General features: G+C 32.1%; 2 protein-coding genes across 4 annotated transcripts; one reads left to right on the top strand and one right to left on the bottom strand.

Annotated features, from left to right (window-relative positions):
- Positions 1 to 2,648: 2,648 nt before the first annotated feature.
- On the top strand, positions 2,649 to 5,857 carry LOC139103111 (uncharacterized). Its single transcript, XM_070657491.1, has 5 exons — positions 2,649 to 2,757; positions 3,417 to 3,785; positions 4,005 to 4,064; positions 4,149 to 4,326; positions 4,886 to 5,857. Exons 1-5 carry the CDS (start codon positions 2,731 to 2,733, stop codon positions 5,644 to 5,646), a joined length of 1,395 nt encoding a protein of 464 aa, XP_070513592.1. The 5' UTR covers positions 2,649 to 2,730; the 3' UTR covers positions 5,647 to 5,857.
- Nep5 (Neprilysin 5) lies at positions 5,792 to 13,777 on the bottom strand. 3 transcript variants are annotated; one of them, XM_070657489.1, is made up of 17 exons: positions 13,440 to 13,561; positions 12,918 to 12,987; positions 12,677 to 12,774; positions 11,631 to 11,684; positions 11,420 to 11,477; positions 10,929 to 11,119; positions 10,525 to 10,762; positions 10,166 to 10,409; positions 9,767 to 10,043; positions 9,474 to 9,629; positions 9,142 to 9,377; positions 8,919 to 9,028; positions 8,776 to 8,834; positions 8,573 to 8,621; positions 8,195 to 8,381; positions 7,851 to 8,027; positions 5,792 to 7,067 (listed from the first exon to the last, which is right to left on the bottom strand). In XM_070657489.1, the coding sequence occupies exons 1-17, from the start codon at positions 13,453 to 13,455 to the stop codon at positions 6,894 to 6,896; spliced, it is 2,394 nt and encodes a 797-aa protein (XP_070513590.1). In that variant the 5' UTR covers positions 13,456 to 13,561; the 3' UTR covers positions 5,792 to 6,893. The 3 variants fall into 3 exon arrangements, with proteins under 3 accessions (XP_070513590.1, XP_070513591.1, XP_070513589.1); XM_070657488.1 differs by lacking the exons at positions 5,792 to 7,067; positions 7,851 to 8,027; positions 8,573 to 8,621 and having other exon boundaries at positions 8,293 to 8,381; positions 13,440 to 13,777; XM_070657490.1 differs by lacking the exons at positions 5,792 to 7,067; positions 7,851 to 8,027; positions 8,573 to 8,621; positions 8,776 to 8,834 and having other exon boundaries at positions 8,289 to 8,381; positions 13,440 to 13,777.
- Between the last annotated feature and the right edge of the window lie 849 nt (positions 13,778 to 14,626).

Here is a 14,626-nt window from a genome sequence, read left to right as displayed (position 1 = left end):
TAACAAGTTTACATTTGAATACGCATTAGTTCAATAGCGCGATATCTAAAATAAATGTTACTTTAACAGACAATAATATTATCTTAAACATGATCTGTCCAAAAATTGATATTCCGAGATAACAATATAATATATTTATAATAACAGAAAGGATTTTTCTGTTTCGCTGACTTTTAAAATTGTACGCGTTTCATAAATTTTGCGCGCTTTTGAAATATCCATTCTCATTCCTTAAAATTATAGACTACCGTCTGTAAAATATGGTACGGACACCACCTTTTTTAAGATATCTATTCAACGCGGTTTGAAAAGATAAACTTTTTAATTGTGTAACTCTTTTGGAAGAGTTGAGATTAATTAACTGCGAATGCGAAAGTACTATGATTTTTTTTTTCCTATCTCCTTTTTCTCTTTTAACGAACAAGTCTGACCGGATACGATCAAAATATCACGAGTTTCTGCCGAGATACTCTGCCAAGGTTGCATAGCTAACTTTATCGCGTCGGTCGTAAAAGATGTAACTCGACCGATCAATTCCACGAGAATACTATTTCTCGTCCATATAAGAAGCTTATCACCGTATAGGATTAATGTATGCGAACGTGTATTACGAGAACACGATCATGATTTTCATTCATTGTTACCTAATTTTGATCTTCTTTTTCTCTTATCATTTTTATCTTTCTATATTATATTTCTTTGTCACTTCATTTACATAAATAATTATAGTTTTACAATATATAATTTGTTAATTTTGCAGTTGAAGGTCTTGTAAATATATTAGTACTCTAATTAAAATATTAAATATACACGATCACACATGATTTTATATTCAATCTTTTTCTTTGATAAGAAATATAATAAAATAATGAAAGAATATGCATATTTAAAAAAAAACTAATTTATTGATAAACACGATGAATGAAGCAATATTGATTGTGCTATCCGATTTATGTCAGAACTGTCCTTAGTGTAAAAATGAATTTTAAAAATATGCCAAAGCCTTGAATTAATGCGTTTATCCGTTATAGAAACGCCCATTCTCTCAGCGGTTAATTGATTAACGCGTGTCGAACTTCTGCCTCAGGGATGCATTTTGATTGCAACGATATTTTCGAATAAAATCTTCTTTTTTTTTTTACCATTTTTGCAACCTTTAGTTAAAAATGTTTCACGTCATCTATAATATATCTTACAAAGATTGAAAATAATATACTTATAATCTATTAAACGAAATTATTTCTCAATCAACCTTGTGTAGAACAAGATAATTATTATTAGAAAAATATTTTTATATCTAATAAGCATTTTAAGTAAGATATATATAAAAATAATTTTTACATTTTGACTTTTAAGTTATATAAAATAGACTTTACATATATGTGTACCATTTGCTTTCACATTGGCAAGTCGAGAGAGATTGTAGATGATCGAGGAAGATTACAGAGGAAGAAGATCGGGGCGTCACGCCGACCGTCGCAAATTGTAATATCTTTATCATTTTATCATCTCGTTTTCACTCAGGAAAGGGACCACCCATGTCAATTAGCTTTCGGGCCTGTTCGCGCAAAGTGCATCCGGAAACGGAGAGCATCGATTATTACTTGACACCCTTTGAACGCGCATCTTTTGAACATGCATCCTTTGAACGTCACATGGCAGCTAATCCTCTTACATCAAGTTCTTCTCTGACGTTTGCTTTCATTCGCACGTAAGTGAATAAGGTCCTAATGGAAGAGAAACGAAAGGAAATATTAATGCTAGATATAAGAAAAAAAATATAATCATTAAAGAGTATTATTAAAAAAACAAATTGCAATTACGACATATTATAATATACACATATGATTATTTCGTGAATTAATAAAGGAAAACGAAATTTTGAAAGTCGTCGTCAAAACAGCCGACTTATGAACAAATAGCCTGGTTTCAGCGACACTTTAAAATATGTAATACTTTTCAACGAAGTGGGCTAATCATTACTTAGCCGTACATACATAAGTTACCGATATCAAAATACTGTTAAGAGTACTACGTCGAACCAGCCGACAAGGAAAACACATCAGCGCGGTAATCAAAGGATAAGCAAAAATCGGATTGATCGAGATGCAACGCGGTCCATTAAATCTTACGAAAATTCGCCGTTTATTCGCTGTTCATCCTTTAAAAGCCTTCCATGTTTCTCTCAGCGATAACGTCAAATGTTCGGCGATGTACCAATGGAGATGTGCGATTCAAACCATATCTCAAGGAAAAGAGAGAAAGAGAGAGAAAAAATAAAATAAAAAAATATTAAAAAAAACAAGAAAAGGCAAAAGGTCAACGGACTTGTAAGAAATCCAAGAAGCGTGAAACTGACGTATCCATTTGCATAAATCATCGCCATCATTTTCATGGCGTTGACTTTAGCCAAATAAAGGATGGGCGGCTTTCTTAGGGACTCTGAACTGGACAATGAACGGCGGTGAAAACAACGCCGTTAAAAACGTCCGCTAAAACAGCCGCGTTGGGTCTTTTATTCGAAATTTACGGAGAGGATGGTCGAGAATGAGCGAGCGAGTGAGCGCGAGAAGTCAATGGAGTAAATTAAAAAATCTAGTTCTGCCAATGCCACCGAATTGCGACACGCGGAGGAAGATCGTTTTGGGAGGAGGAAGATTTCGGGATATAAAAGGTCGAAATGTCTCCGAGCAGATGCTCAACTCATCGGCCTGACATCACACGGCTAACATGAAGCTCCTCCTGTTCACGTTCGTGGTAAGAGGCTACCTCACTTCCGTCTCTCCTCATCCTCCTAAAAAATAACACGTTAATTTATTACTTTAATCGTATCCCTCTAACATATAATAAATAAATAGGTAGATTATTTAATATGTAATTGGCTTTTCTAATAACACCCTGAACACTGAGATTTTTTAATTTATTACTTGTAACAATTAACGTTAAACGGTTAATTAGATTAATGGTAAATTACAATTTAATATAATAATAATTTGGGGACAGACAATTTTTTTTTTTTTTTAATGACGTGCAATATAAATTATAACCAATTTTTGCCGCGCATTATTAATTATTAATATCACGTTTTACGTTTTGTGATCTTTCAAAAATTGAAAAAAGGCCAGCGCGGATAAATGTCATAGGCAACAGTGGGACAGGTTTAAATTTGTAATATTTCTGCATTCAGCTATTCATTAAAATGCATAGCTTCCTCTTGAATCAATTTCATAATATTTAAATTTAATTGCCGGGGCTGGTTTGAAATTGCATAACAAATTGCAAAATGATAAATAAGGAGAACACAGTCTAGCTTATTTACAAGGATAACAAATGTAAAAAAAAATTTATATCGTATTTTAATAAATGTAAGCAATTTGAAGGTGATAAAACTAATATTATAAATATTACGCTTTCAGGTCTGCTTCACGGCGATTCTAGCAGCGCCGGCCGATAAGCAGAAAAGAGATATCCTGCCGGGCGATCCACGCTACGGAACCGAGCACCATCATCATCATCACGAGCATCAAGAGCACCAAGACCGTCACGAGCATGAAAATGAGGTACAAATCTCGAAAGCCGCCGGCGGCTACGTAGGTTCTTTCACGGTTCCAGACGACACAGAGGACCAATCATTCCAGGTACCACCCCAATCATCTTACGGACCGCCCAGCCATACACCTGGCAAGCCCTTGGGAACTGATTTCTTAGCGCTCAGTGAAATTGACAAAACTCCTGCCTCTCTCCTCGTACCATCTACCTCCTATGGAATACCCGATACCACTCAGGTGATAAAAAAAAAAAAAATCTCGCCGAAATTACTTAATATCAAACTTAAACTGAATCAAAATTATCTTTAACGCTATTTTGGTAGAAAAGCGGTAATTACAATTTCTTTTCCTTCGTATAGTAAAGTCATAAATATTCATTAACGCAGATACAGTTGCGCGGGTATTTATAATTTAATTAAAAATAATTATGTTAACTAGATTTTTGTTTTGTCACAGCTTCTCAATGGCAACTATATTGCACCCGTAGCTGATGAGAAAAAACCTATCGTTCTCAAGGTACAAACGTCAAATTATAAAATAATATTTAAATAATATTTAACGTGATCGTAAAAATTGAACTCTTTGCAAACGACTGTCCAGGAACAGCTGAAAAGTGATGCTGTAAATGTGCACAAGTCTCTGAATGGAGTGCCTGAAGCTCACCATGAAGTGCACCAACCAGCGATCCTTCAGAAACATTTAGTGGAAAATATTCCACAGACCGTCTCTCTTCCACAAGCAAAAGTGACGGCGTCCCAAGTTCCTACTCAGTTTCAAGGTAAGCGTTGATCTACCGGGAATTTATGATCTTTTTTGGTTACGCCGCACCCGTTGAGAATTTACAGCTCCTCTTCTAAATCTACATTAGACTTGTAAAACTAGGCGATGAATACCGTTCGCGCCGACTTATATAAGATATTTAGTAGTTTTCATAACGGTCGCAACTTCAGCTATTTATGGCAATCGCGAGGGTCACGTTGACATATTCTAATGCTTGACTAATCGAGATGGCATATGAAAACACTTGCTACTTGTCACCGTCCGAATGATTTGCTCGCCTTTCATAAATAATAAATGCAAATGTATGCTTGAGAATATGAATACTTAACGGGTTATATAATAGAAAGCAGTTTCTCCAATTATACATTACTCGATTATTTTACATTCAAAAAAAAGTTTGTAAGAATTGTTAAAAATTAATTTCTTCTAATATACAAAATTAATTATTTAAAAAAAAATTTAATTGCTTATTAATAAAGTTTTACACGCGTAACATTAAAAATTAAATAGATGCTTTTAAATGCTTTCATTAATAAGAGATATTTTTTATATTTCAGGTGCGTTTCACACCTTCCCCAGCTACTCGTATTCTTCATACAGTAATATACCCGTGAAAACTATCGATCGTCACGTACATGTCAACGTACCGCAGCCGTATCATGTACCGGTGACCAAGCACGTTGCTGTTCCCGTTCCCGTTCCTCATACCGTCGAAGTTCCAAAACCTTATTACGTTCGTGTACCCCAGCCCGTTCAGGTCACCGTGGATCGCCCGTACCCCGTGGAAGTCCCTCGTCCAGTACCATACCCCGTGCACCATTACGTAAAAACCAATGTCCCGGTTGTTCAATCCGTGGCGGTGGACACTCTCAAAGCGAATCCGTTACAGACCTTCTTCGAAAACGGCCAAACGACGTTCCAAAACGTCTTCGCGAACGTACCGTCTTTCCCATCTCTAGAAGGCTTTCAGAATCCATTCGAGAACTTAGACTTATCGTCCTTCCCCTTCATTCCTTCTTCTTTACCGTCGTTTATACCGCAACAGATTCAAGGCCAGGTACCGTCCACACCCGAACGCGTTAACGCGTACCCTTCGAGCTCTTTGAGCAGCAATAGTGACTCTGTAACGGTCGACAACGCGTCGCTGAAGACCGACACCTCGGTTTCCAAACCTGCCATCGTGCGGCCAGTTTCCATTCATACCGCGCCTCAGGGTAAGAAGCCATCCACCGCGTGTGCTGGGTGTACCGTCACTTCCGCAAGCAGCAAGCAGGAATACGTTCAATCTGTCGATGCCAATGGCGGTTACGTATATTAGGACGTTTATTATGTATTGAACGTTTAGACTACTACTGAAATTTTTTTTTTAGTGGAACTATACACATGACGTCGAAATATTACATGACGACTTACTCCTAAAGTATCGAACTTAAATTAACAAGTTTGTTCGTGCTCTTGTCTTTATAACAATTTATTTTTATTATTCTTCAATCCTTATTATATAAAGAAAAAGAGAAAAGATTTGGAAACCTTGCATTTGTTACTTTATCAGTGATACTCATACCTCCGATTAAACTATTTGAAAGATACTTCTTTCTTCTAAACACCAACAAGGTACTTTTAAAAACGGCCATCCCTAGATAAATTTTCACGTTTATCAAGTGATTTTGGTGGGTGAATTAGTAACTAATAAATATAAATATTATTAATTAATTAAAAAGATCTTCGATTATTAATACAAATACTTATACAGTTAATCTATAAGGTATTAAAATATAAAATTTATAATTCATTGGCGTATAAACGCTTTGTAATAAAAAGCATATTTTTATAATAATGTTATTTTCATTATACATATATATATATATATAATTTTATAAAGCTGGATTTTTATTATTTATCTTTTTACCATTCACCTTTAAGGTACCCTGTCGGTGTTCTGTATAGTTTTAGGTAGAGACATCTTAAACTATCTTTTAATAATATACATTAATTATATTTAACAAAATCATATTTTTATTGTCTTCAATTTTCACACTCTTGAATTAAAGCGATTGTTCTAATTAAATAGGTTTAAATTATAGGAATTAGAGAACATATTTTGTACGTAAATAAAGTTCTTTTATTACAAACATTATTGGACCACTCCTTGATTCTTTTATAATAATAGAATATCTTCAGCATATCAGAGCAAAAAAATATAAGAAATTACGTAGAAACCGTTTATCACATACTATACAATGAACAAATAACAATTAATTAAAGTAATTGCAGCTTATGCACAAAACTCCGTACCTATGTAAAATTTTGTTAACTCAGATTTTAATTAGAAACAAGAAAGAATATACAAAAAACGATTAAGTATCTAATAAACCTTTTTCTTGCATTATTGTAAATTGCCACGAGTCCAATAAAATATAAAATTAATTATTTAATATAACACTAGATTATTATATTACTTCAGATATGAGCTTTACTCGCTTTATTTCAAGAAACAATAAACATTTGATTGATCAACGATATTAGATAACAAGTATTATATTTTACCCATCGAAGACTCAACTGTTACCATAAATGGCACTTTTTTGATGGATTCATGTTCGACCCTACGGGACATTTCCACGCGGCGCTAAATTCTTTTGAGTTTTTTAATACAGCTTGAAGTCTTACGTGGCCAGGGCAATGAGAATCTTCCAGCATCCATTTTAGTGATGCAGCAGTATAAGATTCGCACCACAGCTGAAAAAAAACAAGCCATGAATATTGATATTTATGTATATTAAAATAACTTCGACTACATTAAAAGCAAAAGTTAAAAAAAAATCTTGTAATGAGGAATAGATAATTTACATAAACATACATTTGTTTTTTATCGCACGGCACATAACTCTATATAGAAAAAGAATTTCAATTGCGGTCGATAAATTAACAAAATCCAGAAACTCAATTAAGGGAATCTAATCAAGTAAAAAATATTACAATAAATATCAATCACAATTTATTGCCATTGCTTTCGCTGCCTTTAATTTTGGTTTATTCTAAACGATCATGTTAATATTTAAATGAGAACTATCTCATTAACAAAGGTCATCTGTTGTAAAGCCAGTTTCTATTTTATTACAGCAGCAAATAAAAAAGGAACGAAAATAAATCTATAAATAATTCTATAAATTAAATTACCAAAAAACTTTGCAATTTAAAAATACGATTATTCAATAATTTAAATATAAATCACACAGGTCAAAAAATCCCAATAAATTTGCTTTTTTTTATACCAATTTAAATAAAAGTATCTATTTTATCGTGAAATTCCTTGGCAAATTTAAATCCTATTTTTTTTCCTCAAATATATAAACGCGCATAAAATAAATAAATTAATACATATTAAATTTTTAATGTTTAAATAAATATCTTATATTTAAAGATTCAAAAACTTTATAAATCTGAGAAATTTGATTTTGAACATGTCAAGTGTGACAATTGAAACCTGGCTATTATGTCACGTTTGAAATGTTAACTTACGTGCGCGAAAGAAAGAAAAAGTAACTGTTCGTGCGTAAACTGCGTGAATCCCGGAAGGAGAGGTTCCTGACCGTGTCTGGCCTTCCATCTCTTGTAAGCTGCGACGGCCTCGCGAAGGCCACCATTATCGGCGATGTTCTCGCCCAAGGTTAGTTCACCATCGATATAATTGTCGACCTGTGTATGACATATCTCGTTAACTCATTGACATACTCTGGTCATTTATGTCCTTAAAATCAAGACTAACTTTTAAATAAAGTTCTAATTTTACATTTCAATTTAATAAAATTTTATAAAGTATTTTTTGGTAGCAATTTCTTTCACGAAAATATTGCTAAACTTACTTCTTTTTCGTAATAACTATTATAATGATCTATAAAGCATTGAGTTCTCTCCGAGTATTCCGAGATAGTGTCATTGGTCCACCATTGTCGCAAATTTCCATCACTGTCGTAACATCGACCGCTATTATCAAATCCATGAGTTAACTCGTGTCCAACCACTGCACCGATAGCGCCATAATTTAAAGCTCTGTAATTATTAAAAGAAATTACTAATTTTGTCACATAACAATTTTATAAAATGTTTATAAGTCCACATTATTTTATACTATTTTAATAAAGATAGCGATGAAATAACTATTCTTATTATTCTCTCTCTCTCTTACAAATGATTTAATGTGTATAAAATTGATAATAAAATAATTAATTCTATTCTCTTACTCTAGACCCAACTCATAAAATGGAAATTGGAGAATTCCAGCAGGTATAGCTGCATGCGTAAATATTAAAAAGAACAGAGAATGTGTTAATATAATATTAATAACAATTAGGTAACATTTCGGTATTTTTTAACTAAATAAATTATTCGCCACGTAACATAACACCAAATCCACGTGTTTTTTTTAAATTAAATTATTACATACTTATATGATTAAGTTGAAACGTGTGGAATGCATTTACATCGGTAGGGTCAGTTGCCCAGCTGAATCATAATAAAGCGAAGCATGAAGAAAAAAAAGTTTAATGTTAACTTTAATTGACAATAATTATTAAACGTTTTACTTACTATGACTCGTTGTACATATTATTATCATGCAAGGTTGTCCATGTGGTATTCCATTGCAATCGAACAACTTGCATCATGTTATCCAGATACTTCATTTCGGACAGATCTATCTAAACATTAACAATTTTGCGTTTTTAATTAAACAAATTTGTTACTCGTTGCTTTAAAAATTATTTCACAATTATTATGTTAATTACGCTGCTTTTCCTTTTACAAGACTTACGCCTTCGTAGTACTCGTTGAGTTTCTCCTCATTAAAAAGCCACGTAGGAAATCCAATCTCTGAAGCCATTTTCCGACTTTTTTCCAATGTTGCTGTTTTTGTTGATTGATCCATCCAATCTGTTTTAATGACGAGCGAGGCAAATGCCTCTCTTATATCCTCTAACATTTCCACTACTTTATTAACTTTGTTATTGTGAAATGTGGGATCTACGAACAGCCATGACACCGCCATTCCTGCAAGCACCCAAAACGTATTACACAAAATATACATTTACGAAACTTAAATTATAAACAAAAATAGATTTCAACGTATTTATTAAATGTATATACCCATTAATTCATTGACAACTGACGCACAAACCAACGACTTCGATTCCCCGATTTCCACTTCTGTTAATTTATTAACATATTCGTTCCAAATGTTTCTGAGTTTTTCAGACGAGTGTGGTGCTACAATATCCACAACAGACCACCAGATGTAACTTTCTAAATAGAAATTAAATAGAAAGTTTTACAAGTAATTTTTTCGAAAAACTAAATGCTCAATTTAAATATCGAGAACATAAATTATGTATGTTGTTAAATTAAAATTAGTAAATGTACAATAAATTAGAAATGAATACCTAAGGCTTGCTCTTCAAAAGAAGCAAATATCAATGCAACATGTTTCAAATAATCCAAGTTTCCGATGAGAACTTTATCCTTATTATCAAGATCCAACGTAGCAACTCCCTCGAAAACGGATTCAATAAAGGGACGCCAAATCGGTTTTGGTATGAAAGATGAATTAGTATCCATTATATACTCATCTGTCAACTTCTGCAGAGTGTCTACCAGCATATAATCATTGTCGGTCAAGTCTTCTATGGTAATACTCTGATTACGATCTGCATAAACCAGCTGCAAAACAAATAAATGTCTTATTACAATAATATTCTAAATTTAATATTTATAATAAAATAATAAAATAATACAGCTTATGTAAAAATTATTTAAACCTGATTTTATTAAAAAATACTTACGTAATAAGAAAGATTACTAATATTGTAAAGCATTTCAACAAATTCTTTTAAATCATCGTTGTCTATCATAGATTCCATTTCCAAAGTGCATTCACTAACAGTGCCATTGGTAATAACATGCCTAATAACATCACTCATATAGGTAAATTCAGCATCTTCATTCTCGCTCAACATATCTTCTAAATCGTCTAGTTTTCGTAACCGCGATTTGATGGTTTGCAACCGCTTCTCCAATTCTTTATTCCTATTAATGTAGTAAAATTTGTTATTATATATTTTTGTTATTAAATATAACATTAAATAATTAATAAAAAATATTAAAATATTAATTAGAAATTTTTTAATAATTGTAAACGTACGTCGGAAAAGGATTGGTGTGATCCGGTAGGTGAATAAAGATCACGTTCTTACTCTTGTTTCTTGGATCAGTCATAACGTCAAAACCAAAAAAAATGTCATAGCCCAAAATTCTCTCTATTCTGGCAAGTAGTTCAATATAATTGGTCGTTTTATTAGTGAGAATTGCGGGTATCGTGGGCAAATTTAACATCTCCAACAAATCGAACAATGGAGACAAACTGAGTTCGTTCATCGTATCTGAAAATTATTAATTTTGTTATTAAACATTTAAAATTAAAATATAATTAAATATAATAAAAAAATAAAATAAAATAAAAGATTTAATGAATAAAATATTTTGCATATTTCAGCAGTTATTATTTTAAATTATTACATACTTAATATAATAAAAACAATAACGTACGCACGTCCATGCAGCTGGTGAAAAGAGTCTTGGCCTGCATTACAGCCCAGGGTACATTACTTTCAGACATATTGACTTTCAATAAATCTCTAATCTTTCTGGATACACGATCGCTGCGCTCGCTGAACCAAGAATTCGTCAGACTAGAATCTGGAATAGGATGCTCCTGTGGCCATCTGCCGCATGCATAACTAGAAACCAAACAGAAAAAAAAATTATTTTATCACAAAATTTATAAATGTACAGTAGTAAAATAAATAATTGGAAATAAGACTCATTAGCAGTTAATTACTACGCTGTTCGATAACATAATTTTCGTGATACAACGTCCCACACAAGCGAGTGAAAGTGAAACACGCGGATGGAGCATTTGCGTAATATAGGAACAATGGATTTGCTGGGTGATAGAGAAAATACGCAAATATCGCGAGGTGCACATCAGTTTCATCCGTTATACGACTGCAGCACGACACGACAATAAATTTACTCACTGATAAAAATCGTCGCAAGGATCTACTGATACGTTCATAGATTCCTTCAAACTAGCCGCTAAGTAAACAAATAATGTTTAAATTATAACTATCAAGATATACATTTTTATTTTTACCGTCATACGCAGTATTGATTTTGCAACAACATTATTATTATATATATCAGAGCATATGCACATATAATCATTCGTATAAAAACTAATACACTCACCTATTCGTACGCAATCTTCGGTATCACATATCTTCACCATGCTGCTGCACATATCTGCAACAATATACGCAGAATTTTAGAAATGTTGAAGCATATCTTTATTAATTGTATCAATTTGTCTTTCCAAGTTTTATTTTTTTTTTTATACATAATAACATAATTTACATATAATATATTTATTATATTTTATTTAAGCAGTCTAGGAACCTTCTGTTAATTTTTGTTTCATATTTAGATTTATTTTAATTTAAATATATGGTTCTCATATTTATTCTCCACATATTTAAAAAAACTTTGATATTACATTAATATTTTTTCTATTATTAATTTTAAAAAATTAATTTTTAGATTTTATCGAGAAAAATGTGCATGTAAGATTCAGTAATTCTAAAAAATGTTTTGTATAATACAAAATTATTTATAGAAATCATGGCCACGGACGTTATAGACCTCGAACAACATTAAAAAGCAAACAAGATTTCCTCCATGAAACACGTGGTAAGCTGTACAATCTATAAGTATGTGTGCTAAAATATTTACGCAATGTCAATGGCGATCGAAGATGCTAAATGACTTTCCAATGATTTGTCAAGGGTAGCTAATGTAATTGCAAGGGAATTAAAGATGATAATTCAAAGCATTGTAAGAGTTGAGTCATTTCTTTTTAAACTTTTTATTGTGATAACTGTTGTTTAGAGTCATACCTACTACAATATAAATAGAGTTAGTTTAAAGTTGAAGGACTTATGACGTTGAGATATAAGATGATAAATGCGATGACATTTAACAAATTTTAAATGCTTTTATTTCCAATTATATGCGTTACTGCTTTTAAATGTATTATATTTTTACCATAAAGAAATTCGTAAAAAGCTCTTAAAAAAAAACCCATATATATTTTGGTTGTTAAAAAAATAAAAAACGTGAATAATATTTTTCTACAATAATTTAATATGTAATAATTTATTTTTATCAATTATTGTATATATTTCTTATAAATATCTATAATAAATAACATACGTTTAAGAAAAAAAAAAAAAACTTACATAGTACTGCAAGCACCACGACTGCTATACATAAGGAACCCACCAGGAAGCAAAGAATTATCACCAACAGATTGGAAATCTGCGTTCGCCTCTTGAAGCTACAAACATAACATCGCTTAATTAATAAAGAATCAAATAAAGTTTTCGCAGCAAGTACGTATACGTTTTTTGATTTAATAAAATAATTCTTAATGATTTGTTATCGGAAACTTTAGAAAACTAATTATACTTTCTTACTTACAAGGTTTGCCTGGATTTTATCGGTACCAGATTGTTCTGACTTCCGACCGAATAAACGGACCTATCATCCTCTGAGAAAAAAACGAGACCAATTTGATAAGATAAGTAAGCAATATTATGTTAAAAGTATTGAGTGATCTACTTTCATAAATATAAGCTTCTATTTTCATAGTCTGGTTTCGTTTCCGTATTATCAAAATAAGGTCATCTTTCTATTCAATGCATTAAAAAAAAGATAAAACAAGATTAAAAAAAAAATTTTTTTCTTAGTATATCAAAATCGAATTGTAAAGAATTTTTATTTCTTAATTTTTAAAAAATTTATTTTTTTTCTATTTTATTTTATTTTATTTTATTTTAGCTAAACGGACATATCTCAACTAAACGGACATAGCATTTTTAGTAACGTAAAACCTGAAGAAACTTGACTTGACTTGAACTTTAGTAAAATATCACCGACCACGTGCAGGAACACTACCGGCTTATAAACATAGGCAGGTTAACGTATAAAAATATAACTTACTGCGCTCGTTGTTCATGCTGAATGGCCCACTGACCGGATCGAACTGACGACACTGAACACCGAGTCGAGTCAGACAGACAACGTCGGGTGTCCATACGTTCACATTTTCCCAGTGGTTCTCGTCGCCGAACCAATAACAACGGTGACTGAACGTCAATTTTCCCATCCGGCCATTCGCGATAACACCAGGTGAAAAAGACAACACCCTGAACCCTCTGATTATCGATGGCGCTAACCCTTTTGATGTTATCGAGTTCATCCACGTGTCAGAGATAAATAATCTATTAGCCAAAAAATGAAATAATACAATAAAAATAATACAGAGTAATATAAAATAGTAACAGTAATAAAAAAAAAAAAAAACACCCTCTCAAGTATTAATTTTTAATTGTTAATTTAATTCCAATTTCTGTGTTCACTGTACTTTAAAAAAATATTTAATATGTTTTTTTTACGCTCTTATTCTTTCAGCTTTAATAGAATCGAACCACACGATGCAATTGTGGTGGCTGCACAACGAATGTTAAAAAAATATTTCCACTACTACGCTCGCGAACACAAAATTAATATTTGCATTAAAAATACTAGCTTGAAACTGAAGTCGTGGTATCGTCATTTTTCCTTTTAATACTTTAAGTCATTTGTTCAACGCTGACTAATCGTAAATCAATAGATACGTTCACGTTTAGTCTAACTGCGTCATGAATCAAATTAGAAATCGTGCTTGATTTATCTCGCGAATGGTATTTGCCCATATATGAAAGGAGCGTGAATACAGAATAATTAGAATCGAACAATAGATAAAAAAAAATTTCAAACCTAAGCACTTTTATTAAACAGTATTCCTAAATTAAATCTCCTTTCTTCTTTTCATTTAAGATTAATTTAATCGTCTGTATTGTTAATAAAATAACGATATCACTTGGACATAAATAATAAGAATATTAAGTACGACCCTAAGCCTCTTACTCGCCTTTCAAATCACTCGATCTCGTGCGACTGAATTTCCACGGGCGAAAATGAGACTGTAACGATTTCGTAACAACTTCCGTTATTTTCATCGTCGGGCAAAGTGAAATTTACCTCTTGCACGCGATTGGTCGTGTCGTGGCAATTGGATTACGAGAAACACGACAATTAACAATTATTATGATATATACCGCAGGCAGAGTTGGCAACAAGCCTTA

Source organism: Cardiocondyla obscurior, linkage group LG06 (genome assembly GCF_019399895.1).
Source record: "Cardiocondyla obscurior isolate alpha-2009 linkage group LG06, Cobs3.1, whole genome shotgun sequence".
Classification (NCBI taxonomy): domain Eukaryota; kingdom Metazoa; phylum Arthropoda; class Insecta; order Hymenoptera; family Formicidae; genus Cardiocondyla; species Cardiocondyla obscurior.
The sequence above is the reverse complement of the archived record's forward strand: the minus strand, read 5'-3'. Positions and strand labels throughout refer to the sequence as shown.